Source organism: Biomphalaria glabrata, chromosome 11 (genome assembly GCF_947242115.1).
Source record: "Biomphalaria glabrata chromosome 11, xgBioGlab47.1, whole genome shotgun sequence".
Classification (NCBI taxonomy): domain Eukaryota; kingdom Metazoa; phylum Mollusca; class Gastropoda; family Planorbidae; genus Biomphalaria; species Biomphalaria glabrata.
In genome coordinates, this window is record NC_074721.1 from 4,787,262 (window position 1) to 4,812,585 (window position 25,324).

A 25,324-nucleotide genomic window follows, 5' to 3' on the forward strand; every position below is an offset into this window, starting at 1 on the left:
TCTGGAAATTCACGCTGCAGAGCTTTGTGTTTTAGTTTCTTTTTCAGTAAGCTGGATTAAGTTCTGAAAATATATTCAGAGCGAACTGTCTCTACAGAACATTTTGTTTATTAGTATTGCTTGCTTATTTACAAAATAAATACAGTTCAAGTGTTTAACTATTATGTGTAAATTTTGTATTCTTAAAGAAATGACTCTATAGTATATTTCGGATAAATGTAAGTATATAGGCCTATAGTTTGGTCTTATCTTCTTATCTTATCTTATATAATACAGACGTTACTTCAAAAAAGAAGATGATTACGTCCTACGCGCACTAGCGGATCCAGAACTTTGAAGTAGGGGGGGGCGATTTTTTTTCAAACCCTAACCCTAACGCCCAGTAAACCCTAACCCTATGCATAAACGTGCGTACACACACACACACACACACATATACATTCATATATATATATATATATATGTTTATATATATATATATATATATATTAGAATTATAAAAAAGCAGCATTTCTCAACCTTCAGCGAAAAACAAAACAACAGGGGCAGCGTTATAAGGTTCTCTTGTGGGGTTCTTGCTTTTTTCACTGCAGAAACGCATTCTCCTGACAAGTACAGCTCTTTATTCATCAATGGATTTCGGGGTGAAGCCCCGACGCCAAAAGCGTTTTCTTGCATTCTTCACTGCAGAAACGCATTCTCCTGACAAGTACAGCTCTTTATTCATCAATGGATTTGGGGGCGAAGCCCCGACGCCAAAAGCGTTTTCTTGCTTTTTTCACTGCAGAAACGCATTCTCCTGACAAGTACAGCTCTTTATTCATCAATGGATTTCGGGGCGAAGCCCCGACGCCAAAAGCGTTTTCTTGCTTTTTTCACTGCAGAAACGCATTCTCCTGACAAGTACAGCTCTTTATTGATCAATGGATTTCGGGGCGAAGCCCCGACGCCAAAAGCGTTTTCTTGCTTTTTTTCACTGCAGAAACGCATTCTCCTGACAAGTACAGCTCTTTATTCATCAATGGATTTCGGGGCAAAGCCCCGACGCCAAAAGCGTTTTCTTCTTTTTTCACTGCAGAAACGTATTCTCCTGACATCTACAGCTCATTATTCATCAATGGAGTTCGAAGCTCATTATTCATACTATTAAAAAAGGACCTTTTGAATAATGTTGTACTTGAAAATTATTTTAATATGAATTTATAGGCCCTTAATACATTGCAAATAAAACCGATTTGTTCCTTGAAAAGATACCCCACATATTTAGATTTTTGCTTTGGGGATCGCCGCCGAAAAAAAAATTATTCAATAAATAGTATTCAATATGATTGAGCTATAAATTGTGAATTATAGTCCCAAATTTATTTAACTAGAAAAATATCAGATTGAGTAAAGGTTGGTAAAAGGCGACTATGAAAACATTATTTGAGTTTATAACTCATCTCAATCATGGCTCTAATACTGAAAAATTTCGTTTGAATTCTAACTTTTCCAATGCAAAGTCTTACTTAAAATAATTATGTTAAATTCATGTGAAATTAAATAAACTCTGTCTGGAAATGGGAGGAGCGGTAGAGTGAAAACGATTAATCCTCGCTCCTTTAACAATTTCTGCTAAAGATTGCATTTGGCATTAAAGAATAGGGGTTGGGCGACTCAATATAAGAATTTAATTTATAGTGTATATAAATTATGATGGGGGAAATGCAATTGCAATTGCATGTATCGCCCTTCCCTCCTGGTACAACCCTTTTTCATTTAAATTTACTAATGATACTATTTGAGATTAGATTGTGGTATGACATAATATACAATGGGTCACATATCAATACGTAGTTTATATTATATAGATATTCAACTAATTTTGTTCACAAACTATGATTCTCCACAAAAATAGGACCGCCCCCCCCCCCCAGCATTCAGAGGGCTAGAGTGGGGAGGGCAGTACATGCAATCGCCCCCACCCCACCGAATCGGCCAAAATACCAGAAAGGGAGCGACATAATATAAAATGTATAAATTCAACTAATTTTGTTCACAAACTATGATTTCTCCATAAAAACGGACCGCCCCCCCCCCCACTCAAAGGGTTAAGGTGGGAAGGGCAGAAGAGGTATTCGTCCCCCCCCCCCACCAATCGGCAAACAGGGAACGACATAATATAAAGATTGGTTAAAAAATCAATAGTAAGTCTACACAATATAGATATTACATTGATTCTATTAGCAAGCTGTGATTTCTACAAATTAATTGGACCGCCCCCCCCACTCGAAAGTGTATGGGGGGGCGGGATTGATACCATCGCCCCCTCCCGACCCCACCAATCGGCCAACATACTAGAGGGGGGGCGAAATAATCTAAAAATAGGTTGAAATATAAATAATTTGTATTTATTTTTAACATAAGTAATAAATTCGTATACAAATTGTGTGAATTCTATAATAAAATTCGCCCGCCCCCCCTCCGAGTGGGGGGGGGGGGGGGGGCGATCGCCCCTACCGCCCCCCCCCCCCCTGGATCCGCCAGTGCCTACGCGTCATGCATTTAGTCATGCATACTAACCAATGACCATCTGAACTGCTGGGTCTATTTCGGATGCGATTATAACTTTATAATATTTTATAGCGTTTTTTTTTTTCTTCTTCCTTCCCCATCACCGTAGTCTTATCTTATAAACTACAGACGTTATTTCAAAAAAAAAAAAAGATGATTACGTCCTACGCGTGTTTCTAGGTCAATCTAGACATGCATGTTAACCAATGACCTAAATTCTTCCAAGTCACTGGTTTTCCTGGCTAGATCAGACAACGCATTCCATGCTCTAATAGCACTAGGGAAGAATGAACATTTGTACAAACTTGTCCTAGCAAATGGAACGAGGAAAGCGCCTTTATCTTTGTGTCTTTCTAAGTATTTTATTAGGTTTTACTTTACTATTTTGTATTTGAAGATTATGGTTCAGTGTTTTATGTATAATTGCTACTTTACTTTTAAGTCTTCTTCCCTGAAGGCTGAAGGCTTTCTAAATTTAGCGATTTTACTAAAGATGTTACTCTAGTCAGATTGTACTGGACTTGATGTGGTGTTATAATTTGAATAAGCCCATTTTATACGGTCTGTTGGACCGTTGTGAGCTAAACACGAGATCTGTAAACCGTCTCTCTCCATTCCTCTCTGTCTTTTGTATTGGATAGAATCTTTTTCAATGGCAGGTGCGTCCATTCTTTTACTACTGCCTGTCTGTCAGTGTGTCTGGTAAAAAGTTTGAACATGTTATTTCTCCCACACCCAATCTCGGATCAGGTTGAAATGTTGCATACTTATTTCTTTTACCTTACATAACAAGATTCAATACAAAAAAAAAAAATCAGTTAGTTAATTAAACTATTGGTATTTGATTATTTGTTTGGCATTGGACAATGGAAAAAAAATGTACTTGACTTCATGTGGTAGTATAAGTTGAATTAGTCCATTTTATACTTTATAGGTCGTTTGAAACTAACAATTTGTAACTACAAAACCTTCTATTTTTATAAGCCCTTCACTGGCGCAGCGGTTAGAGTACACCAACTTCATGATGATTGAGTTCGAACTGAAGTTGTACAACTTTTAAAAAAATGCATTCAAAAAGCGATCACAGATTTGTTATTGTTAGTCTAGACCTACTACAAATTTAATTTCATGACTGATTCAAACTAATTGATATAACTATGCTTAAATATGCCTCGTTGTTGTTTTTGTTTTTTTTTACGTTTTTTTTAAAATGTTATTTTTTTTTGTTAATTTCATTTTTCTATATCATCAGCTTCATCTTACCTTTAATCGCTGCTCTAGCATTTCCTCTTTAGCAACATGAGAGGATATCAAGGGTAAATATCATATGGGAAAATATCACGTCTCGAGACGTAAATATGCTACAACAAAAATGTTCGTCTTGAACATTTCAAGAAGTCAACAAATTCAGCTCATGCCAATACATTTTCCAACTATAAGTTTTATCCAAATTCATTGACGATAAGAGGACTGATACATAAGACAATTATACAATTATTCTTTTATTTTCAGACCGACATGTTTTCTGAGTTGGACTTTCTTTTATATGATGAATACGAAGACGAAGAGGCCGAGGATCGTTCGTTTGACTCAAAGCTTCGAAATGATTTGGTCAGGCAAGTGTCTAACGACGCGAGATCAAGAAAATCCATCAACGCTGTAGATGTTAATTCCAGAAACGCAAATGGAAATACAGCTCTCATGCTGGCAGTGCGAAGCAGGGATCTGGGAACTTGTCAGTTCCTGCTTGAGCAAGGAGCAAATCCTAACATCCTGCGTTCTCAATCAAGTATGGTCACCGCCTTGTCAATGGCAAATAAATTGTACAATACACAGTTTATCCGTTCGCTTCTCAGACACGGAGCTCATTTCTCGTGTAGCCAAGGTTTAGAAGTTTTAGAGAAAGCTGTTTCGTGCAGCATGTACAATGACATAATTGCAGGTGAAACCAAACTTTCTCAGATTAAAAGTAGGCAGAACTTTGAAACGGCTTTAATTGTTGCCAATCGGCACGGTAGAGAGGATCTTGTGACTAGACTGATACAAAACAAAGTATCTTTAGGATTGTCACTTATGCATACAGACTCGCTAGATTTAATAAGAAAGATCATCTCAGCTGGCACGGATGTCAACTTTACAGATTTTAGTGGAAGAACAGCTCTTCACAAAGCGGCCTTATCGGGACGATTGGATATTGTGCAACTTTTAGTGGAAGCGAAAGCTCATATAGACGCAGTAGACCAGGAAGGGAATACACCGCTTCTGCTGTCGATACCAAATTCTAAGGAAACAATTTCATACTTCATTGGGAAAAGTTGCAACATCAACTGTGTCAATTCAAAAGGAGAGGCTCCCTTATTTAAACTTGTGAAATATGGATTCTTGGAACAGATCAAAGAGCTTCTTAAAAAAGGTGTTTATATTAATGTTATAAATTCCTCAAGAGAAAATGCTTTACACTTGGCTATAAAGGAAGACAAATATGAAATAGCTGAATGCCTTATAGAAAATAAAATTGATGTTAATATTCTGACTTTGGATGGTCTTTCTGCTCTGTTGTTGGCAATCGATAAAGGAAGTGATATTTTCGTAAATTTATTTCTTAAAGCAGGTGCAGATGTGAACTGTAAAGATAGTCGAGGAAATTGCGCGTTAATTAAAGCAATTTCTGTCAATTACAAATTGGCCAGAAATGATAGTGAAAAACTGAAAAACATTAAAATAGCAGAAGCTTTAATAAAAGCAGGGGCCGAAGTAAACTGCATTGACTCAGACTCCATTCCAGCATTGATTCTCTGCTTAGAAAATGAAAACTTTGACTTGGTCAAACTTCTCATTGACCGAGGTTGTAATGTTAATGTCAGAAATAAAGATATGTTGACAGCTTTGATGCTCGCTGTTGATAAGAATCAGAAAGATATCGTTGAGAGACTATTGCAGGCAGGAGCGGATGTCAATGGCACAGACTCTGAAGGAAACACAGCACTTATGAGAGCAGTCCTGAAAGAGGAAATAACAAGCAAATATACTGGCCTTTACTTCTACCACCATGAATCTGTGACCGTCAAGAAAGGTCTTAATGACTCTGACGCTTTGGAGATAGTAAGGCTCTTACTTCAAAATAATGCGGATGTAAATGTTGTGAATAATTGTAAACAATCTGCTCTAACCATTGCTCTGAGAAGGCACACTGGAGACGTAGCCAAACTACTTGTACAGAACGGAGCTGATGTTAACTCTTATACATCGCCCTGTGAAGCGCCTTTGTTTATAGCTACAGAGAAATTAGAGTCTGGTCTCGTTCATGAAATTGTGAAATCGGCCAAAAATGTCAATATTCAAGATCAAAATGGAAATACTCCGTTAATGATAACATTGAATAGATCTTGTAAATGTTCATTCTACCGTGAGGAAGCAAATAAATGTTTCAAAATTGTCTGCTGCTTACTAAAACATGGCGCTGATGCTGAGTTAGCCAATAAGAAAGAGGAAATTCCGCTTTTAGTGGCAATTAAGAACAGCAGTATTAAAATTGTTAAATATTTGCTTCAGGCCGGAGTTAAAATTTCTTTATGTGATTCCCAGGGCAACCATGCTCTTCATTACCTGGCAAGACGCAAAAACAAAAATTTACTCATATATTTTCTAAACAAATTTTACTCTCATGATGCTGAGCAAAGCGAGGAGATCGAATTTCCAAAAAGAAAAAAAATGAAACTTGATTTTGATTTAGATCGAAGAAATAATAAAAATGAAACGGCTTTATTCATCGCTGTAAAATGCAACAGGAAATCAAATGTGAAAATATTAATTGAAGCCGGAAGTGACTTAAACGCAAGGTCATGCTCCAATAAAACACCGTTAGCCTTGGCGCTGCGTCTTGGCTTTGATAGACTTGCTCTTTTGTTGATGCAACACGGCAGCGAATTACATAATATAAATAAGAAAGGGCACGACGCATTTCATTTATCTGTACAACATAGATGTCCTCAATCTTTCTATTGGATCATGGCTGCTGGTACGAATATCTTTAAAAGAAACAATGTCGGTGGAACAGTTTTGCATTATTCAACGACCGTGGAAATAGCCGGGTCTTTGCTTAAGGCGGGACTTGATGTTAACGATAAAGACAATTTAGGCAGATCACCGCTGCACATGGCAGTTTTAAATGGAAATGTAGAGCTAGCCAAATATCTTCTGGAAAATGGAGCCGATGTGAACTCGGCTACACGTTTTGGAAATACACCATTGATATTGGCTGTGAAGTGCTGTAGGCCTAACATACCTTTAATAAAACTGTTGTATGAATACAAGGCAGACGTGAACAAGCAGAACAGATTTGGTTATTCCCCTTTTCTAATAGCCGCCAAGCGAATAATAGATAGTAATGCTTATGATGTTTTATTTTTATTTGATGAAATTCTTGCATTCAGCCCTAATTTAGATTTACAAGATAATCTCGGACGAACAGCTCTGATGTTCATAGCAGCAAATCGTTCGTGGAAATTTTTGGAACTCATTTCTAGAGGGGCCAAAGTTCACATCAAAGACAAAGAGAAAAGGTCAGCTTTGGTGTACATTTTACTGAACAAATCAAACTTTATTCATGTTGAAACATTCCTAGAAAACAGCAAAACAATCGCAATTCTTGATATAAAATACAAATATTTGCTGAAAGAATTCGCCAATAGCATTACTAGACTTAGCGTACACACTTTGAGTCTATTTCTGAGCAATGGTTTCGCCTACAACCTTGATGACATTTCTTCTCAATCTTGCAATGTGCAAACGTTTATACAAAGTGGCCAAGTGGACGCACTGCAAATGTTGATTGCTACTTGCTACTTATCGAATAATGACCTGAAAACAATTATGTCGTATGGTAGAACATCTGTTACGTCTGTCAGCCGCGACGTCCGTTATCTTCTTTTCCGAGCTAGTAGAAGTCCTTGGCCTTTGGTGAAACTGGCATTTATTGCAGTTTCGAGTCAGCTTGGAAACAGCCCGGAAAGAGAACAGGATCTGGAAGAATCTTTTATTCCAGAGACTATTCAAGAGCTGCTTCAGTTTCAAACAAAGCTGGCAAGAGTTCCTGTGCAGTTCTGGAGTCGCATTCCATTATGCTTTGATCCAATACAGTATGAAAGACTACCGATTCCAAGGCCTCTGCTTTATTACTGGCCTATAGGTCAAAATATTTTTAAACGCACAAGAAGAAGACTTTGACAGACTTGCAATTAAAATGTGAATACGTAGGTTTCATAGTGAAACGGAGGGTCCCAGGTTCGAATCGTAGGATTTTAAATTTTGCTGTAATCTGTACCTGACAATAGTTAGGAAAACGTAACGGCGGTTGGTAGTTGTGCTAGCAACATCCTCATTAACCTTGGGCCACAGAAATAGATGACTACATCGTCTGCCCTATAGACCACATAGTCGAAGAAGGGAACTTACTTTTATATACTACCTTTTATAGTAAACATTTACTTACGCACATAGAATAGTAACATGTAGGCTAATCATAAGTTAAAAGTGCATTTAAAAAAAAAATTAACAATAAGAAATAATGTTTGTTTTGTGAAGCCAAGGTGAGAACATTTTAAACAAATATTTATTTAACTAGTGCCGAATTTTAGTAAGTGCAGGCCCTGGACAGTATTTTTGTAGATACACTTACCCTCTTCCAGCTTTAGTATAAATTCAATAAATACTAATAAATCAAATTAGATGTCATATTTGTGGACAACTTTTATCTCATTTCATGTACTTTCTTACATGAATGTTTCATTAAAATCATATTTTTTATAACGTAGAGGCGCCTTTAATGGCGAGCTTTGCGAGGCTGAACAGTCCTGCATTGCCGTAAATTCGACCTTATTTGTTTCCATACCAGCTTGTCATAAACCTCCTACAATAAGAATGAATTATAAGTATAAATACTTTATACATTTTTAAAGACTTTTCAATTCGCTTATGCTTTTAATTAATGATGACCACATGTACTATTTTATCTCCATTAATGCGATATTTTATTCCATTTTTTTGTATCATTAGGCTAGTAAGATAATGTTAAATAGAAGAAAGTTGGACCAATATTACTGTTAATTGTTTAAAAAAAAAAGGAGGATGGTTGGTATTTAAATAGAACCTTATATTGTTCATTTGTGTTGCAGTGATTTAATTTATCAAATATACTAGGTACTTGCTTATTCTGGATAGCTGCCTGTCTGTGCGGTATGCGCACTGGACAGTTGTTCGATTGTCTCAACGGTTCATACCCTGCCCGCTGCCCATCCCCTGTCGTCCTGCCGCAGGTTTTGGACTAGGAAGTAAGATTATCTTCAACTCTGATGAAACGTTCAATACAGAAAAAACATTTGACAGAACTGTGCGTGCGCGTATTTGACTCGAGATCCTTCAGGCGAAACATTCTTCTCCAAGGAGAGACCATTGAAATAGTGCAAACTTTTAAACACTTTGGTACTATCTTAGACGACAAATTAAATTTTACTGCTAATACTGATTATATCAGCAAAAAAGGGCAGCAAAGATTACGATTGCTTAGAAAAATGTCTTCGTTTAATGTCAGCGAAAAGGCCTTGGCTATGTTTTATCACGTTCACATCTGCAATATTTTAAGTTTCAATATCACTGCCTGGTATGGCAATCTGAGCATTAAAAATAAAAATAAACTTAATAGAATCCTAAATGCTGCTGATAAAATCATTGGCAAAAACAAACCCTATTTGGGCAGCTGTTTGAGACAAACATTCATATAAAAGCTTAAAAGATTCTAGAAATAAAAAATCACCCTTTGGGTCAAGATTTTGTGATTTTACCATCACAAAAGAGATACAAGACACAAAACCTCTTTTGTTCCCCTGGCAATCAAATAATTAAATAGAAGCTATCCTATATGAACTTTTCGCATGTAAATTATGAGTGTAGTCTCCATAAGAATCAAGCGCCAACTGTTTTTAAAAAGAACAAATCAACAATATCCCTTTTTCACATGACGTCACTAACATCACGTCCAAAGTCCGACAACTTTGGTGGGTTACTAAACTTGCTATTTACTTGGCTAGATAGATGTGTGTATATATATATATATGACCATAGACATGACTAACTTTTAATAACCCGCTACATTAGCCCTGCATTTCGAGGCGGTGCTACTATTCAAGAAAAAGAGCGCAAGATCGTACTTGTTTGAACGTTGTATGCAGGCTTTGAGGCAAAATAGGGAGCTGGGTGCTAGGATTAGCAAGTTCTCCTATTATACCCACGGCTAACGACGGTGTTATTTGGCCAGCACAACGACCAAACGCCTTTACCATATCCTAACTAATGTCAGGTACCCATTAAAGCTGGGTGGACTAGGGGTGCCCTAAAAATACCCAAATTCAAAATCCCTGTCTTAACCTAAATTCGAATTTATGACCTTAGGTTCGGAAACCATTGCGCCCCTATGATTTTAGTGAATACATATTATTATTACTATTTTATTAATACGAAATAATAACAGATTTATATGAGGACGTAACCATCTTCTTTTTTCGAAGCAACGTCTGTAGTCTTATAAGATTATCCTAGAAGCTGAATTTAAAATATGCGAAAATTAAAGTTTAACAGCAAACAGCAGGTTCAAGCAACATTTTTCTACTTAATAAGTTGCAGCTATGACATGAATTGCTCATGAAAGTGACACGGTGGAAAAAAACAAAACCTTTATAATAAACTAGATTAATCACTCAGAGAGTGAGACCGAGTCAATTCTTTGTCGCTTCGGAGATCTAAACGGGACGGAAAGAAAGGAAGGACAGACAGACTACACAAAACTAATAGCGGATTTTACCGTTTCTAGGCCGCTAAAAAAACTACAAGACGCCAAACAAAACAAACAACAATTCCTCTTAACTTAAAATGTAGGCAGACTACCTTCAACAAATCAGCAGCTTTAGCCAAGGAATTTGAGGCGGCGATACCTATAAACATATAGCTCCTCTCTCGTGATCGAAAATGAGCACATTTCTTATATCCTATGGACTCGCCTTGAATAGCTTGCTGCATACGAGGCATGTGTATGTTTGGTCAGATACAGATAGGCCTACTTTGTTCTCTTAGATTTGTGTTGGTTCAGCGCTTTCTTACCCTGGCCACTCTTCTCGCTTCAAATTTCGCGAGTTTTTAGACACATGATGCAAACACAACATAAATTAATTTAAATAATTAATTAACAGTACTTTTTACCATAAAGCTTTACATTATTAACTGAAAGACATATGTTACTTAGAAATAAAATGACTCTACATTTTAGCATTAGTGTACGGTAATTGTTTATTATAAAAAGTTGACGCGCCCTCATTGTTTGTATTTGACAGGTCTAGTTGTATCTTTAATATGAACTTTAATATGCTTATATATATATTGTTTGCTCTATAGTTTATTGTTCAAGAAATATATATTTCATTTTGAGTCTAACTGAAGCAATGTAGTGCTCATAATTAAAAAAAAAAAATCTTTTAGAATGCTACAGTACCTTCCTTAGTAATATTAATCTTTTAAAATAATGTATTAAAACTAATTCAGCTTTTAGTTTTATCTACGCAAAGCTTAATACCTCTGTGAATTTTATGGCACCAATTAAGTCATTGACTAACATGTATGACTACATTGACAAAGGAAAACGCGTAGGACGTAATCATCTTTTTTGAAGTAACGTCTGTATTTCATAAGAAAAAATAGCTATTTTTGCTATTATCTAATATGGGGCGACCAACTAACGTACAATTAATTTCGTTTAAAATCCTAATTAATTGAGCTTTTGTTAATGTTATAAAATGTATACTTTATGTTGATGTGCATCGCAAAATTTGAATGTTTAATCACGGAACGACGAGTAATTTTTTTTTTTTAATTTTATCTCTGCTTATAATTAAATTGCAAATAAATAAAATTGTATCTTTATGTTGGCATTTATTTAATTTTCCATTGCATATGCACCACATTCATTATGCATGTACATGTATGCCAATTTGAAATTATAAAGGTGATATTGCGGTCAAAAACAGCACGGTTAAAACAATATGACAAATGTCTCGTAACTAAGACAAGGTCCAGGTCAATGCTAAGGTTGAAATTGTTTCCACTTCACCAAATCAAGAATTCTCGGGGCAGTCTATGTAAGCGCAAAACTAATGTCGTCTTCTGCATCAAGTCTATTTCTGTATTGAGACTTGATTACTATCAATCTGAAAACAAGGTTACAAAGACAGTTTGTTTAGGCATAAAAACGTATTGAAATTAATAACATTTTTTTTCAAAAGAGTTTTTAAGTGTCATATCTATTTATAGTTGAAATAAAGAATTCGGCCTTTGGGTCAAAAAAGGGGGGGTGAAATTACGGTGTTCAGGCTTGTTAAATTAAGATTCCTCTTAAAACATACATCAGTGAATCGGTCGGATTGTATTTTACAAATACAATATAGATAACTTATAACAAAAATAGACAGGCAAAGTGAGAATGGTCCACAGCTTCTACAATGATAAACACATCGATTGTTCTTGTTGTTAAAGCTTGAACATCATCTAAAGAGAGCAACAAAAAAAAAAATCTTTGAGTTGCTTCTAAGGGTGTCCTATTTCTCGTCCTTAATGTGGGAATGGCCCCACGGCCCCTTGTTTGCTGCTTTACTGCTGCGTAGTAAGATGAGTTGGTGTTACCACAGGTGGACGCGGAACCTTGTTCTTGAATCGTTGTGTTTTAGACTTCAGTATCCGCTGTAAGACTAGGATTTCTTGTTTATCTTTGCTTTTGATTAATATACTTGGCACCAAAGTGCTTTTATTATTATACCAAGTTATCAATGTCAAACACTGTCAGAGAGAATCATGTCTTCTTCACGGGGTGAAGTGTCATTTCATGATAAGGTTTTATCAGTCTTTAAATAAACATTGGCCCAATAGAATTTAAAGTCGTTCCTAATTAAGACTTTGACCCATTAAAAAGATAATATAAAACCGTTTGGACTAATTACTTTAGACATTGGATTTGGTATTTTTATTGCAAAGGTCTAATTGCCGGAAAAAAGTTTTGACTTTTTATTTTTGTCTAAACAAAGCTCAGTTTATCAATTAATATATAGAAGAGCACATAAAGAATCAAATTGTAAAAAAAAATCAAGGCTTTATAATTATTCGGCTTTCTGGAGTCTTGACTCCTAGCCATACTTATCAGAATGATGATAATTTATTCGTTATTTGTTTTCACCCTAATCTCTTTGTCACTTACAGGTAAGTACTCTTGATTCTTGGCAGACGTCGATAAGATTACACGAGACGTAGTAGGCCCTATTGTTTCCTGTAGAAGAGCTTAATAATTGATGTTTAGAATACGCACTCATTCCATAAAAACGTGAAATTTTTACAACTAATATTAATTAATAATGATCAGCAACAGAATTAATTTATGATTCTCAGTTTTCAGTATCTCCGCTGACTTGATGATAATTTCCGATAGTAGTGCTCCTGTTTCCTTCGCGTGTGTCGGATGTTCCATCAGATTTGAAGATAATTACAACTTAGCCCAAACCTACCGAAGGGCATAGGGCAAGGTGCGAACCCGGGACCATCGAGACCACCGAATGACAGCTCAGAGTGCATACCACACAACCCGGCAGTATTGGTATTGTGTGTAATTGATAAACTGGTTGACTTTTGTTGTTATTATATGGAATTAGTAACTTTCTGATCAAGTATGTTTTTCTAAGGATGAGCAGGGCTGGATTTATGGGAGGGCAGGCGTGGCTACAGCTCTGGGAATTCCACATACTTAAATCCGGCCCTGGGGAGGAATTAAGTAGTTGAAATACTGGTACAGAAAACGAGGCCCTGGGGAGGAATTAAATAGTTGAAATACTGGTACAGAAAACTGTAGCTAATATTTAGCACTGACTCTTACTATCTGAACAAATAAACCTAAGAGCCCAATATTTGAAATAGCTTATGGCCTTTTGAAATCTAATTACAGTATTGACAGAGAGTGTGGTTATAATGACTAAGAAATAGAATGTGTAATTTCAAAAAGTTTAATGATATCTTTTCATTACAATATTAACTCTTTCTCCCTGTAATTATTTACCACATTCTGTTGGAATCAACGTTGGTATCGTCTGTTAGGAGAGAAAGAGTTAAGCGCATTTGTTTTTCAATGTCGCCTTGCCAAATGATGCTGATAATTTTCCATTACAGATGCTGAGATTATTCGCTTTCAGTCCACACCTTTGGTGATACAGCCGGTCCTGAGCAAACACCTTACTTTGCGTTGCAGTGTACAAGATGGAAGCTCAGTGAGAAGGTCTTTTGGATCTATATTTCAAGAAATGATTGCCCCAAATACGACTGCAGCGTATGAGAGAGCCAATACAACATCCCACTTAAACGTGACCCATGTTACAGCTGATCACGTGACCACCAAGCCGCCAATCACCGAGGCAGACGTAGCGCACGTGACGTCCATCATCATCAACAAAGTCAACAGAGTGACGAATAGTGTTGATAAAGTAGCAGACGTGACCCCTTTCGAAGCCGCATCCGCCGGAAGTCATTTCTTGGGACTAGTCTCAGTGGAAGGGAACAGTGAAAGATCCCCCAAGCAAGGAGAGAAAGCTTACCTCCAGGTCAAGTGGGACTACCCTGACTATGACCAAGCCGGGGAATATTCGTGTGAAATTTTCGGACTTGATTCAAACAATCTTCCAGTGAGCCTGGAGTCCGCTTTGCTGATATCGTCAAAACCAGCAACGATGTCCGACTTGATTAACTATATTTCTATCCAGCAAAAAGTTATCGATAATTTAAAAGCTCAAAATATTCAAAAAGGAACATCTAACTGCAACACTAATGGCTATTCTAATCAAATTACTTTCTCAAACTCATTCAAGACACCTCCTCTAGTTTTTACAACATTTTCTGATATCAATACTGGTTATTACACTCAGCAGTCCGTACATTGGAACGTTACCATAACAACGGTAACAGAAACCTACTTTAATTACAGTTGCATTGCTAGCCCCACAAGTTTTATCTTTGATTGGGTGGCCATAGATAATTAAATTTGTCCTTCTATTATGTAATACTGAAGAAAATTACTTTTTTTTTTACAAAGGCTAATATTACGTTAAAAAATTTGTGTAAAAATTTATCAAATATTAAAATGCCTGTGTGAAATAAAGTCCATATTTTATAAGACCATGATTTTCGAAGTTCATTGTATTTTGTTGTAGTAAATTTTAAAAAATAAATTATTATTTTAATGCTTCGTTACCATTTTTGTTTTAACAAAAAATATATATATCATTGGTCCAATATGAACAAACTTAACATGTCAGCAGGGACTCAGAAGTTCAAATCCAGGTAAAGAACTGGTCAAGACGTTGAACTGGTGGAGTCCAGTTTGAGACGTAACTAATGTCGACACTTTTGCAAAGTCATGTGACCTACTATTCTTTACAACAATAAAAACTAATAAATAAAAAACTGATTGAACTGAAATAAAATTACTAACTTACCACAATTTAATTAACTAATTGTTTAACTTTTTATTTATTTCTGTTTTGTTAGGAACAGTGAATAATTGTGCTAAATTTCAGCTTTATCCAAGAATGGGAAATAGAAGAAATAATAAATTTGTAACGGATAGAGTTGATAAAACAATAAATCTGTAAATTAATTGCAAACAATAAATCTGTAAATTTATTGCAAACAATAAATCTGAATGAGCTACCCAATCTGTTTCGAACGTTGCTGTGTGTATAAACAAATCCCAGCATTCCATTGATTGAGCAACAGAAGTAGACCACAGTCCGTGACCTAAAGAAATATCTGTAACAAGCGTTGACTCATTCATGACGTGTAGAGAATATTTGTGAATCAAGGGGGAGAGAAATACCAGCGTACTACTTTTATTGGACGGGACATTTTAAATTAAAGTTTAATTTCAGTGTACAGGACCAGATTAGGTAACATATCAACACAAGCTATAGCATGGGGTCCCAATAATTATTTAACATTAGGATCAAATATCTGGTTTTATAAAGGGGCCCCAAATCTCAAATAGCTTAGGCCCTGGTTTAGGGCCTAGTGAGGTCTAAATACGACACTCTCTGTTTATTATTTTTAAAAGTTAACTTAGAATATTTCCGTTAGTTATTGTTAGCGCCAATAGAATCAAATATCGTATTGACATCTTCACACCAAGTCTAATTTTGTTTGTTTAAAGATTTGGTTTTGGCTAAGTTTTAAAATAAAAACCAACATCTATATTTCAATCTATAGTTACTGAAGATTTTATATACATATAGATTTCGTCGTTTGTATATTATTTGTTTAAAAAAATATTTGTTTTAACAAATATATACATCTAGGCTTGTATACTTCGATAGTCTTTCGAGAGGGGATCAACATTGTTGTGTAAAAACATAAAGTTGGGAATTGATTTTTTACGGTTTGATTTAACACGTATCTACTTGATCCGTGAGTCAGAACCAGGTCACAAGTTAGATCAACTATATATGTATATATATGAGTTTATATGACAAAACCTCTGGTACTCTGGCAGTCTGTATATTGGCCGCGAACTCGTCAAGTCATCCATGGATTTCTGTGGTTGTGTTTATTCTTTATGGTCGATTCAGTGCAAATCTTGTCCTTGATCCGGTGAGTCAGATCAGAACCAGGTCACAAGTTATATTTAGTGATATGACTAAATCGCGGGTACTCGGCTTGTCTATATATTGGCTGGGAGCCCGACAAGTCATCCACGGATTTCACTTACCTGTTACCAGACGTACAATCAGAAATGTTAGAGTGATTATTTAAAGGTAGGTATTTATATATGTGCAATGTAAGTAGAGCAGACTTTTTAAGTTATGTTTAATGTGTGCTGGTGGTCGTGTTTCCAATTACTTTCTATATTTCCTATATCACGATATGTTATTATTAGCTTGGTCTCAGTATCTACTTTCAATTCAGCTTGGCTGCCTGGTCTTGCTGTCGTTCGGACTTGTCGATGGTCCCGGGTTCAAACCCTAGTCCGCTACCATCTCCAGTCTTCCTTCGGGAGGTTTGAACTTGGGAACTAGGAAGTAAATTATCTTGAACAGCCGAAACATGTCATTTTAGATACATTGTTTTATTTTTTTTTTTTGTAGATAAAGGTGTCTTGGCATAAGGTCTGTATAAATATGTTGATTAAAGCAGGTGCCTATTTTAACTGTAAAATTGAATGAGAAAATAGTGTGGTAATAAAAAGTATTTCTTTGAATTACAAAATAGTCGCGGAACTGTTGAGAATGACTGGCAACACACACGAGCAAAACGGAAGCACACGCAAGGGCCGACATGACCTGCAGAGACGAAATGGTTAGAAACAAATACAATGTGTAGCACTGAGAGACAGGGAGAGAGAGAGGGAGAGAGAGCATGCAGGTTACGCACATCATCAAGAAGGGTTTGCGAACTACAGAGAAAGATTTTAAAAGAAACTAAAAACAGCATTAAACTACTAGGAATGAAACTTCTATAGAAAAAACCTGTTTCCCTTTAATTTATTACTTTGGTACCTTTATACTTTTGACCTATCCACTAGTCTGTTGGACCGTTGGGGCACCATGCAAGATTTGTCGACTGTCTTTCTCCATTCCTCTCTGTATTTTGCCTTGGAAAGAACCGCTTTCAATGGCAGGCCTGTTCATTTTTTTTATGTTGTCTTCCCATCCGCTTTCTCTGTCTGCCTCTTCTTCTTTTGCCAGGTACTGTTCTCTTAAGAAAGGTCTTTGCGAGCCCCAAGACTTTGTAACACGGCCATAGATTTTTAACTAGACAAAAGCTCATAGCAATAGATATCAAAAAGCGAAAATGGAGCTGGATAGGACACACCCTGCGAAAACCAGCTACCAATGTTGCAAGGCAGACAATTTATTGGAATACGCAGGGAAAGAGGCAAGTGGGCAGACCCAAGCAAACCTGGAAGAGGTCAGTCATCAGATAAGCTGAGGATACTGGAGGGACATAGGAACATGAAGAAATCTTCTCAGAACCGAGTTCGGTGGCGAGGTGTGGTTGCAGCCCTATGCTCCCCTGTGAGTACACAGGATTGAGGAGAAGGAAGTTGGTAGTAGAACATTATGTAATGGATAGGTATAGATTATATTTTACTGTAGAGTCTCAGACCTACGTTCTCCCGCCCCGTTGAACACATAGAGCATCAGGCTGTCTCTACAGAGATCGGTCATAGGACAATTCTGCTGCCTTTTACCAGCCAGTGCCCAAGGATTGGGGTTCTCCAAAGAAGGTGCGACTCTACGTTAAACGTGCATGGCCCTGTTATCACCTTCATCTAATAACTGACTTTGGTAAACGTGGTTCTTCTAAGGATATGTCCCTCGCATCTCATACATTCGATTCATGGCCATCATTTCACTCAGAGGACGAATGTCACAGCTTGAACATTTTCTAAATTTCGGTTTGTTATTCCTATAATAATTCTGAGCGATCATTACTGACTATTGTTTTGCTTCTTTCCCATGTTAAATTTTCTGTAAAGAACGAATTTTTTATTGTGATTTATTCAGATTAAACTTTCACTTACATTATTACACAAGACAAACACCACGTCCAGATCAAATATTAATTTAATGTCAAGCATTTTTCGAGTGCTTCAATCGTTTCAATGTGTATATGAATTCAATGCGTAGGTGGATATATAGGATGTATTTTTGTTTTTAATTTGGTGTAGTGTACACCATGGAAATGATATTGTTCTCTCTCTTCTTTCGTACAGATTGTCATTATACTATCAGTTACTTTCTAAACAGTGTCTCACTCGCACCCAAGCACACAAAAACAGCTCAAGTTTATTTGTATTAATTTCGGTGATATTTACTATCCTGCGTTAATTTGGAACTAATAATTTTGATTTCACAAATGAAGAAATAAAAGGCAACATTAGTACATCCACGCTTTCAGGGTTATCAATAGAATAAAATGTAAAATGTTTTGTAAAATGTTTTACATGTTTCGGATGTTCCTTCAGAGTTGAAGATAATTACTTCCTAGTCCAAACCTCCCGCAGGACGACGGGGGATGGGAGCGGGCAGGGTTTGAACCCGGGACCATCGATAAATCTGAACGACAGTCCAGCGTGCAAACCGCACGACCAGGCAGCCATCCGGTGATAGAAACTGTAGTCACCAAAACAAGCTTGATCCAGAGTCTTTAGCTGTGCGCGGAGGCTTGGACGAGTGCCATATTATGACTACGGTGGTCTGACGGCGACGATAGAGTCTTTTTATATATAAGGCTCCCCACTAGCCACCACAAAGGCCGTTTCTATTTATATCCGAATTTTTCTCTCTTCTTTCAGAAAAAAAAAATGGTGAAATCTTCCCTCGCTAATAGTCTTCAGACCTGTCTTGGTCAGCGCTGGACACATGAAGACTTCAGTGACTTTACAATCGTTGTGGAAGACGTGGAGTTTGAATGTCACAGATTTCTCTTAGCTTCATGTTCCGGTTTCTTCTCTTTGTTATTACGTAGTGACATGAAAGAGAACTTGGAGAAAAAAGTGACTTTAAAAAACATCAAGAAAGAAACTTTTAGTGTCATTCTCAACTGTATTTATAAAGGTGAAGACGGATTAACACTTGATAATATTCTCGATGTATGGCATGCCACTCACATGTTGGATATCAAATACCTCTTTGAAGAATGTGAACAATTTATCTTGAATAATATAGATTCTCTTAATTACCATCAATTCTTTCACCATGCCAAATTTCTAGGCTCCAACGCTATCATTTCCAGCACCCAGAAATCCATTCTTCAATACTTTGAACATTTCAAAACAACGCAAACCTTCTTTGACCTGTCCTTTGAGGAACTTCATGAATTGATTAAAGATACAAATTTGAACGTGAGCTCAGAAAATGTGGTGATTGATGCAATACTGGAATGGGTGAATGGATACCCAAAGGATAATGACGAAACGACAAGAAACATGGCAACCCCAACAGTTCTGAACGACACGAAAGAGTTGCCAGAATATAAAATTGATACAGACAGTTCCTTTGTTGATGATGAAGTCAGCGATCTTTTACTGCAGAGTCAATTAAATGTTCTGGATGAACGAAAAGGGAAGCTATCCATTCTGCTAGCCTCATCGAGACTTTGTGTTGCTAGCGAGGATTATCTAGAAAACCTTTTAGTTCATCCTCTGTTGACGTCAGATAGGAATGCTTTCCGACTTGTTAAAGAAGCTTTACTTTATCACTGGAAGCCTCAGCATCACGTCAGCAGTCTTGTGTCCTACAGAAAATGCCAAGACATGTGTAACGTCATGGCTTTTGTCAGTGATGGAAATATTTTCTTCTATCTACTCGACGAGAAAAGGTCTTGTAAAATGCTGCACAAGTCAGCTGGCTACACTCATCTAGCCGCTGTGAACTCTGACCTCTTCCTGTGCTACAGTAAATTTGAAAAATGCTCGAGTTCTAAAAACAAATCTAACTGCGTTCAATATGAATATTTCGATGTGACCACAAAATCGGTCAAAACTTTGGCTAAAATCATCAACTCATCTGGCTCATTCTTCTTATGCAATCAATATTTGATCTTCGTCAGTGATTGTCCCATCAGCGAAAAAGTGATCCACATTCAGAACTTTAACCAAAATCAAATTTTTTTGACAATCCAGACAGAGCCGCATGCTAAGGCAGCTTTCATCCACCATGAATGCATCTTTGTATTCCATGATGCTCACCCTGACACTGAGCTTCGAGTCTATTCGTTACAGAAACAGGCTCTAGTGTGTGTCAAGAAATTACCGGGTCCTGCAGAAAACATCGTTAGCTTTGTAGGCAAAGGCAGAACTTATATGCTACAGAAAGACGGACATTTGTGGCTCGTGGGATACACAGGAAAAAGAGAATTTGATTTCAAAATGGTAGCGAGGCTGTGGAACTTTTGTTGGAACATGTACGGAGCCGTGTGCTACAATGATGAACTGTTTCTATTTGGGGAGTTTCTCACAGAATCTGGCAAAAAAGAGTTTGCACCCTTGCCAGGTCTGTGTGATAACATTGTGGTAGTCGAACATGATTATTACACTCAGGCTGTTCCAGTGGCTGTTCCAAGGTCTGCCATTACACAGCACCAAATGTATCCAGCCTGAAGTCTTTACACTTCTCACTTGCTTATAGTCTGAGTAATTAACTCATATTTAAACGGTAATCCTGTAATACAGAGTTTTAAAAGTTTCTATATTCATTTATAGTAGAACTAGAAGATTTAGATACTTTGATTGGCAACGCACAAAAAATACGGGAAAGGAAGGACCAAAAAGTAATGAAGAACATTAAGCCTACGAAATACTTGGAAATACTTTTAAACATTTGTGAAACATTACACATGACTACTGACTCTAGATAGGGAAAAGTAGGATTTTTTCTTGAGTAATGGCCCTTTACTGACTACCTGAAAGTTATGAATGTATTGTAATCATTTCAAAAACAGAATTCTACAAAGATTAACATTTTGTAATCATTTTCGTTTAATCACGATTCCATTTTATGGATGATAGTTGTAAATTATTTTTTAACACCAATGTATTTTTCTATGATATAGTTTTAGAATCATCTTTTTTTTATACCTGCAGGATATAATTTCATTCTCATCAGGTCTTAAATTATTGTTTCAGAATCTCCATAACAACAATGGCCAAAACTTCACTAGCATTAAGTCTTCAGACCTGTCTTGGTCAGCGCTGGACACATGAAGACTTCAGTGACTTTACAGTCGTGGTGGAAGACATGGAGTTTGAATGTCACAGATTTCTCTTAGCTTCATGTTCCGGTTTCTTCTCTTTGTTATTACGAAGTGACATGAAAGAAAACTTGGAGAAAAAAGTGACTTTAAAAAACACCAAGAAAGAAACCTTTAGTGTCATTCTCAACTGTATTTATAAAGGTGAAGACGGATTAACACTTGATAATATTCTCGATGTATGGCATGTCACTCACATGTTGGATATCAAATACCTCTTTGAAGAATGTGAACAGTTTATATTGAGTATTATAGATTATTCTAATTATATCCAGTTCTTTCGTCATGCTAAGAGTTTAAGTTCACAGACTGTCGTCTCAAGCGCACGAACGTTCTGTCTTCAACATTTTGAAACCTTTAAAACGACACAAACATTTATGGAATTGTCCTTTGAAGAAATTAATGATCTGATTAAAGATACCGATTTGCATGTGAGCTCAGAGAGCTTAGCAGTAGAGGCGATATTAGAATGGGTAAATGGCCTATCCAGGAACGGTGATAATAGCGTGATACAAAGTATAGAAGCTTCAAGTCTTTTTGAAGAATCGAAACAGAAATCTGAAACTAATTTGGAACCAAATAAAACATTACAGGCAAAAGAAATGAGTTGCGGTTCTTGTGACAGTCGCGTGAATGTGCATGAAGAAAGAAAGGGGAAGTTATCTATTTTGCTTTCTTCTACAAGATTATGTCTTGCAAGCGAAGATTATTTAGAAAACCTTCTTACTAACCCGCTGATTAAGTCAGATGTCAATGCTCTAACAATGGTCAAAGATGCTCTGCTGTTTCACTGGAAGCCCCAACATAACTTCAATCTTGTGAACTACAGAAAATGTCAAGACCTCTGTAACGTCATGGCTTTTGTCAGGGATGGAAATCTAATGTTCTATTTGCTTGACGAGAAAAGATACATACAAATGTTGGATGCCTCCACCAGCTACACTCATGTAGCCACCTTCAACTCTGACCTCTTCCTTTGTTGCAACAAATTTGAAAAAGGTCCAAACAATAAAGGCAAGTCAAGTTATATTCAATACGAATATTTTGACTTCCCCACAAGAACCTCCAAAACGTTGGCGAAGATAATGAACTCATCGACTTCTTTCTTTTTAATCAACAAATATTTCATTTTTATTAATGGTGTAGATGTTAATGAAAGGATTCTTCATGTTCAGAATTTATGTCAGAACCAAAATTTTCTGACCATTCAGACAGAGGCGTATGCGAAATCAGCCTTCATTCACGATGAATTCCTTTTCCTGTTTACTTTCGTGTATCCCGACAGCGAGCTTCAAGTCTACACCTTGGACAAACAGGCCATTGTTTGTGTCAAGAAAATACCTGGACCTGCTGAAAACATCGTCAGCTTTGTGGATAAAGGCATCACTTATGTGTTACAGAGAGACGGGACTTTGTCGCGCCTGCAATGTACTGGAACCAGAGACTTTGACTTGATAAGACTAACGACTATATGGAACTTTGTCTGGAACCTCCGTGGCGCTGTCTGCTACCTGGATGAACTGTTTCTCTTTGGAGAGTGTCTCACAGATGACGAGAAGAGAGAATTTAGCACCCTGCCGGGTGTGTTTGATAAATTAGTGATACTGGATGGCGACTATAACACCAATGCCATTGCCATGACTATTCCAAAGTCTGCATTTACGGTTCAGATGGTTTAGAACAGAGGTTCTCCAACTTTTTTTTTGCGCCGGGAACCCCTTTATACAGTCAGAATTCGACCAAGAACCATTAAGTGAAAAAGACACCCATCTGAATAGTACTTAAGTTACAACTGTGGAAAAAAGAATTTTTTTTTGAAGGAGTGTTTATTGAGATTATAATTTTGTTTGAAATAAAATTGTAAAATAATGAATTAATTTGGATGATGCTGATGAAATGTTTATAGAAATGTCAGGGGGAGGTATAGCAAGAATGAATGTTATTTTGGTATGATTGTTATATCCCCTTGTTATGAATGCAAAGTGTTGCACGTGTTGTGAATTGATTGATTAAGTCTTCGTTGAATGTGAGAGAGAGAGAGTGTGTTAAGTTAGTAAGGTCTTGCTTCCAGTCCAGGAAGGTTGGATAGTCGCTTCCTGGACTGGAGTTTGTTTATTAATATTTATTGTGCATTATTTGAGCTATATTGGATATTAAAATATCATTGATATATTCTATGAGATCTGAAGTTCGAGTTGATGTGTATTGAAGTATAATTGTTCTTAGTTGTAATATTTAAGAATTGATTAATATTTGTTCATATAAGTGAAACCGCTAGTGAGCCAAGTTAAGAAACACAACACAAGAGACAAGCTTATAAATTAGAACCCTGACAAAAAGTAGGCCTATTTATGCCCGGATTAATGTTTGTAAGTAGCAACATCTCAACGAGCACACTTTTCTAGTAATTTTTATTTTATTTGTGACGAGGTTAATTTCGGCAATAAATCCACGTTGTACCATAGACGAAAACGGGAAAGCAGTCAGCAACTTCTGAACAATAATTTATAATGCAAAATCTGTTTTTGTAACTAAAATTCGAGGTATCCGTGTTCAAAAAATGGTTTAAGTTCCTCGATTGTAGATATTTCAGTAAGCTGCTCCTGTGTTAGCATGGCTGCGGGGCACACATTTGAGACCCCAAGGAAAGCCCTTTTGGGATACAGGCGTAGAAGACGAAAAGAAAACTTAAAATGATTAAAATAGAATCTATAACAAATGCGCCTGAATGTTCTCTACAAATGAACTTCCCTCTCCTGTTAGTCTCGACCCTGGACTATAAAGAAAGGAAAACCCTTCAACGTATTCAAGTCTACAGAGACTTATAAATCTCTTTCCCTGACTTCGACATACTCTTAAACGTGTCCATGACAGCGCGTCAAAATTGCAACAAATCTGGTTTTAAAATTAGAGCCAACTGTAACATATTGCTATTATATGTACACTGGCACACTATAGCAGTGTAGCGCCGCTTGTGTTTACATAATAAATGGTGTTTCTAATATGCCTACCCTCTTAAACACTAGTTTGTTATTTGTGTAACACTAATATTCTTACACCAACAGCTGAGACCTGGCTCTTCTACAGTGTGTCCCTTATCTTTTGATACGGCTAGAGAAGAAATATTTAAGGCCTCCTTTATTCCACTGTGAGAGAACGCGTGTTAAGTACATAGGAGCTTAATGTGTCAAGTCTTGCTTATTCTGGTAGCTGTTATTGAGTTTTTCTTTTGTTTTATAAATTATTATTGTTCAAGTAATGATGTTGAGGTGGACGATTGTAGTCAAACTGAAATTCAATTTGTTTCTTCTAATTCTCAATGCACTGGGAATATATGTTTATACTATTTTTAAAAAGTTCTTTACTTTTTAAACAACTTTTAAACAAAATCTGCGTAGTAAATTTAAGGGAGTCAACGAAGGAGCAAGGACAGTTGAAGAATAGGTATTCATAACTAACAATGAAGTGTAGGTATCACAACTTACTACAACGACTGTCAGCCGTGGGCTCGCTTCCGTCACACAGGGAGTCTACTTCTATTACTACGTTGAACACAGTCTTGTTATCATTAAGTTGACCACGGTCTATTTCTATCACTACGTCAAACACAGTCTAGTTCTATCACTACGTTGAACGCAGTCTAGTTCTATTGCTACGTTGAACACAGTCTAGTTCTATCACTACGTTGAACACAAGTCTAGTTCTATCACTACGTTGAACGCAGTCTAGTTCTATCACTACGTTGAACACAGTCTAGCTCTATCACTACGTTGAACACAGTCTAGTTCTATCACTACGTTGAACACAGTCTAGTTCTATCACTACGTTGAACGCAGTCTAGTTCTATCACTACGTTGAACGCAGTCTAGTTCTATTGCTTCGTTGAACGCAG

General features: G+C 36.7%; 3 protein-coding genes across 4 annotated transcripts; all 3 read left to right on the forward strand.

The window, feature by feature from the left end:
• The first annotated feature begins 208 nt into the window (after window positions 1-208).
• LOC106069643 (serine/threonine-protein phosphatase 6 regulatory ankyrin repeat subunit B-like) lies at window positions 209-11,509 on the forward strand. The gene is made up of 2 exons (XM_056003885.1): window positions 209-218; window positions 4,066-11,509. Exon 2 carries the CDS (start codon window positions 4,072-4,074, stop codon window positions 7,777-7,779), a length of 3,708 nt encoding a protein of 1,235 aa, XP_055859860.1. The 5' UTR covers window positions 209-218; window positions 4,066-4,071; the 3' UTR covers window positions 7,780-11,509.
• A 1,071-nt stretch (window positions 11,510-12,580) lies between these two features.
• Window positions 12,581-14,808, forward strand: LOC106069641 (uncharacterized). The gene is made up of 2 exons (XM_013229338.2): window positions 12,581-12,846; window positions 13,804-14,808. The coding sequence occupies exons 1-2, from the start codon at window positions 12,792-12,794 to the stop codon at window positions 14,664-14,666; spliced, it is 918 nt and encodes a 305-aa protein (XP_013084792.2). The 5' UTR covers window positions 12,581-12,791; the 3' UTR covers window positions 14,667-14,808.
• Window positions 14,809-16,099: 1,291 nt separating this feature from the next.
• LOC106069647 (uncharacterized) lies at window positions 16,100-23,612 on the forward strand. Of its 2 annotated transcripts, none has more exons than XM_013229345.2 (2): window positions 16,100-16,433; window positions 18,977-23,612. In XM_013229345.2, exon 2 carries the CDS (start codon window positions 18,986-18,988, stop codon window positions 20,780-20,782), a length of 1,797 nt encoding a protein of 598 aa, XP_013084799.2. In that variant the 5' UTR covers window positions 16,100-16,433; window positions 18,977-18,985; the 3' UTR covers window positions 20,783-23,612. The 2 variants fall into 2 exon arrangements, with proteins under 2 accessions (XP_013084799.2, XP_013084800.2); XM_013229346.2 differs by having other exon boundaries at window positions 16,144-16,433; window positions 21,308-23,612.
• The last annotated feature ends 1,712 nt before the right edge of the window (window positions 23,613-25,324 follow it).

What these genes read in the sequence shown, in the direction of transcription:
- LOC106069643 (XM_056003885.1), top strand. Translation starts at nt 4,072, where the DNA reads ATGTTTTCTGAGTTGGACTTTCTTTTATATGATGAATACGAAGACGAA.
- LOC106069641 (XM_013229338.2), top strand. Translation starts at nt 12,792, where the DNA reads ATGATGATAATTTATTCGTTATTTGTTTTCACCCTAATCTCTTTGTCA. An exon ending in AATCTCTTTGTCACTTACAG is followed by an intron (nt 12,847 to 13,803) that starts GTAAGTACTCTT and finishes TTTCCATTACAG; the next exon opens with ATGCTGAGATTATTCGCTTT.
- LOC106069647 (XM_013229345.2), top strand. Translation starts at nt 18,986, where the DNA reads ATGGTGAAATCTTCCCTCGCTAATAGTCTTCAGACCTGTCTTGGTCAG.